The sequence below is a fragment of the Nymphaea colorata genome, chromosome 2 (genome assembly GCF_008831285.2).
Source record: "Nymphaea colorata isolate Beijing-Zhang1983 chromosome 2, ASM883128v2, whole genome shotgun sequence".
NCBI classification, from domain to species: Eukaryota; Viridiplantae; Streptophyta; class Magnoliopsida; order Nymphaeales; family Nymphaeaceae; genus Nymphaea; species Nymphaea colorata.
The window spans coordinates 24,764,397-24,766,466 of NC_045139.1; the positions used below are offsets into that span (position 1 = coordinate 24,764,397).

At 42.1% G+C, this 2,070-nt stretch overlaps 1 protein-coding gene across 1 annotated transcript; it reads left to right on the plus strand.

The window, feature by feature from the left end:
* Nucleotides 1–504: 504 nt before the first annotated feature.
* On the plus strand, nucleotides 505–1,549 carry LOC126409761 (uncharacterized). The gene is made up of 3 exons (XM_050075902.1): nucleotides 505–571; nucleotides 677–1,087; nucleotides 1,367–1,549. The coding sequence occupies exons 1-3, from the start codon at nucleotides 505–507 to the stop codon at nucleotides 1,402–1,404; spliced, it is 516 nt and encodes a 171-aa protein (XP_049931859.1). The 3' UTR covers nucleotides 1,405–1,549.
* The last annotated feature ends 521 nt before the right edge of the window (nucleotides 1,550–2,070 follow it).

Consider the following 2,070-nt stretch of genomic DNA (forward strand, 5'->3'; position numbering starts at 1 on the left):
TACTATGGCTGAAAATAGTAAATCTGAAGGGTCTACTGACTACAAGATGGCTGGGAATTCATTCTCTTATGGAACCACGATGAAACTTAATGGCTCAAATTATGAAATATGGTCTAGGGTATTCATAATGTCGGTGGCTGGTCATAGGAAGAAATATATTCTTGAGGAGGATGAACCTATTGAGAAAAAAGAATATATGCTGCGTGGGATGAAGATAATTATATTGTTATGTCTTGGATTATGAATAGTATGGAGTCTCATATAGCCCCAACTATTGCATATTATACCAAGGCCAAGGATATGTGGTCTTTCTTGAGAAAGACATACTCGCATGCCACTAATGTAATCAAGATCCTACAACTAGAAGAGGAGTTATGCAACATTCGACAAGGAGATCAGGACCTATCTCAATATTTTGCTACTTTGACTGCTGCATATGAACGGTTAAAGGCTCTTCGCCCACCTTGCCAGCATTGTTATGCATCACACGTTGAGACTGGTATGATGGCAAAGTTTTTATCTGGCCTATCTTCAGAATACTCTGTGGCAAAGTCTCAAATTCCAACAGGCAGTGAACTTTCAGATTTAGCAGACACGTATAATAGGCTGAGTCGCTTTGCAGCCACTCTTTCTCAGACTACGCATGACATACCAGTCTCTGCACTTGTGATATCAGGAGGACAGGGACCTAGTTCTTTTGGAGGCACTAGGGGGCGTGGTACAGGCCGTGGTGCTGGACGTGGCAGATTTCAGTGCTCTTATTGTGGCAAAATTGGTCATCTAGAGGACCGTTGTTGGGACAAACATCCTCACCTCAGGTCTAATGTTTCCTCTGGACGTGGTGGAGGTAGAATCACCACAAGCAGAGGTCCTTCTTCATCCCAGGCAACTCATTCAAAGGCAACAATATCTATGGTTGAGTCTTCTACTGATCCTTCTATATCTATGTCATATTCTCTTAACCTAAGTAAGGATGAATATGATCGTGTTCTTGCTCAGAGGTCTGGCTCTACATCTGCCTCTACATCTACCAATGCTGCTGTTGTAGATTCAGCATTCTCTGTTGGTGCTCCTACTGCTGATCCAGGTATGACATGGATGATAGACTCGGGCGCTTCTAGACATTGTTGTAATCAACCACAAAATTTTTCATCATTTGTCAGATTTTCTACACCCCAGTATGTTAAGCTGGCTGATGGCAAGTTGTCCCCTGTTTTGGGTAGCGGTGATATTTATCTTCCACATTTAGGCACTATTACACGTGCTATATGCATCTCAGTTTCCTGTTAATTTGATATCTGTGAAGCAGCTAGCTATCGACTTACAATGTAAAGTCATTTTTGAATCTGACTCTTGTTCTTTTCAGGACTTACCAACTGGGAAGATGATTGGTGGCGGCCATGAGCGTGAGGGCCTTTATTTTTTGTCAATCCCAGTTGATGTTGCTGCATCTTCAGTCCCTTCCAAGCCTTCTCCCTTCCAATGGCATCTCAGATTGGGTCATCCTTCCGTACCAAAACTTCGTCGCATGTTTCCAGACATTCCTGCATCAGAGTACTTCTTATGTGATGCCTGCCAGTTGGGCAAGCATACACGGAGCAGCTTTCCTTCGAGTCAGAGTCCATCGAGTCAGAGTCCTTTTGATCTCATTCATGTGGATGTATGGGGTCCTAGTCGGGTTCCTTTTCGATCATGTTTTCGATATTATCTTGTTCTAGTTGATGATTTTACTAGAGTCAGTTGGGTTTTCTTGTTAAGGGAAAGATCTGAAGTCATATGTATTCTTCAAAAATTTATCAAGGAAATAAAAACTCAGTTTGAATTCATTGTCAAAAATATTCGCACTGATAATGCTCTTGAATTCAAGTCTTCCATTCTACTTCAGTTTTATGCCGACCATGGAATTCGACCTCAATATACTTGTCCACATACGTCCCAACAGAATGGTGTAGCCGAACGCAAACATCGGCAACTCCTAAACGTAGCTCGTACCCTCATGTTACATTCTCACATGCCTGCCTATTTTTGGGGTGATGCTATCCTTACTGCGTGTTACCTCATTAATAGATT

Excerpts from the sequence above, each read along its gene's own strand:
- LOC126409761 (XM_050075902.1), top strand. The coding sequence starts at position 505 with ATGGCAAAGTTTTTATCTGGCCTATCTTCAGAATACTCTGTGGCAAAG. Across the intron at positions 572-676 it reads GTCTCAAATTCCAACAGGCA|GAGGACAGGGACCTAGTTCT; the intron begins GTGAACTTTCAG and ends TTGTGATATCAG. Across the intron at positions 1,088-1,366 it reads TGCTCCTACTGCTGATCCAG|GACTTACCAACTGGGAAGAT; the intron begins GTATGACATGGA and ends TGTTCTTTTCAG.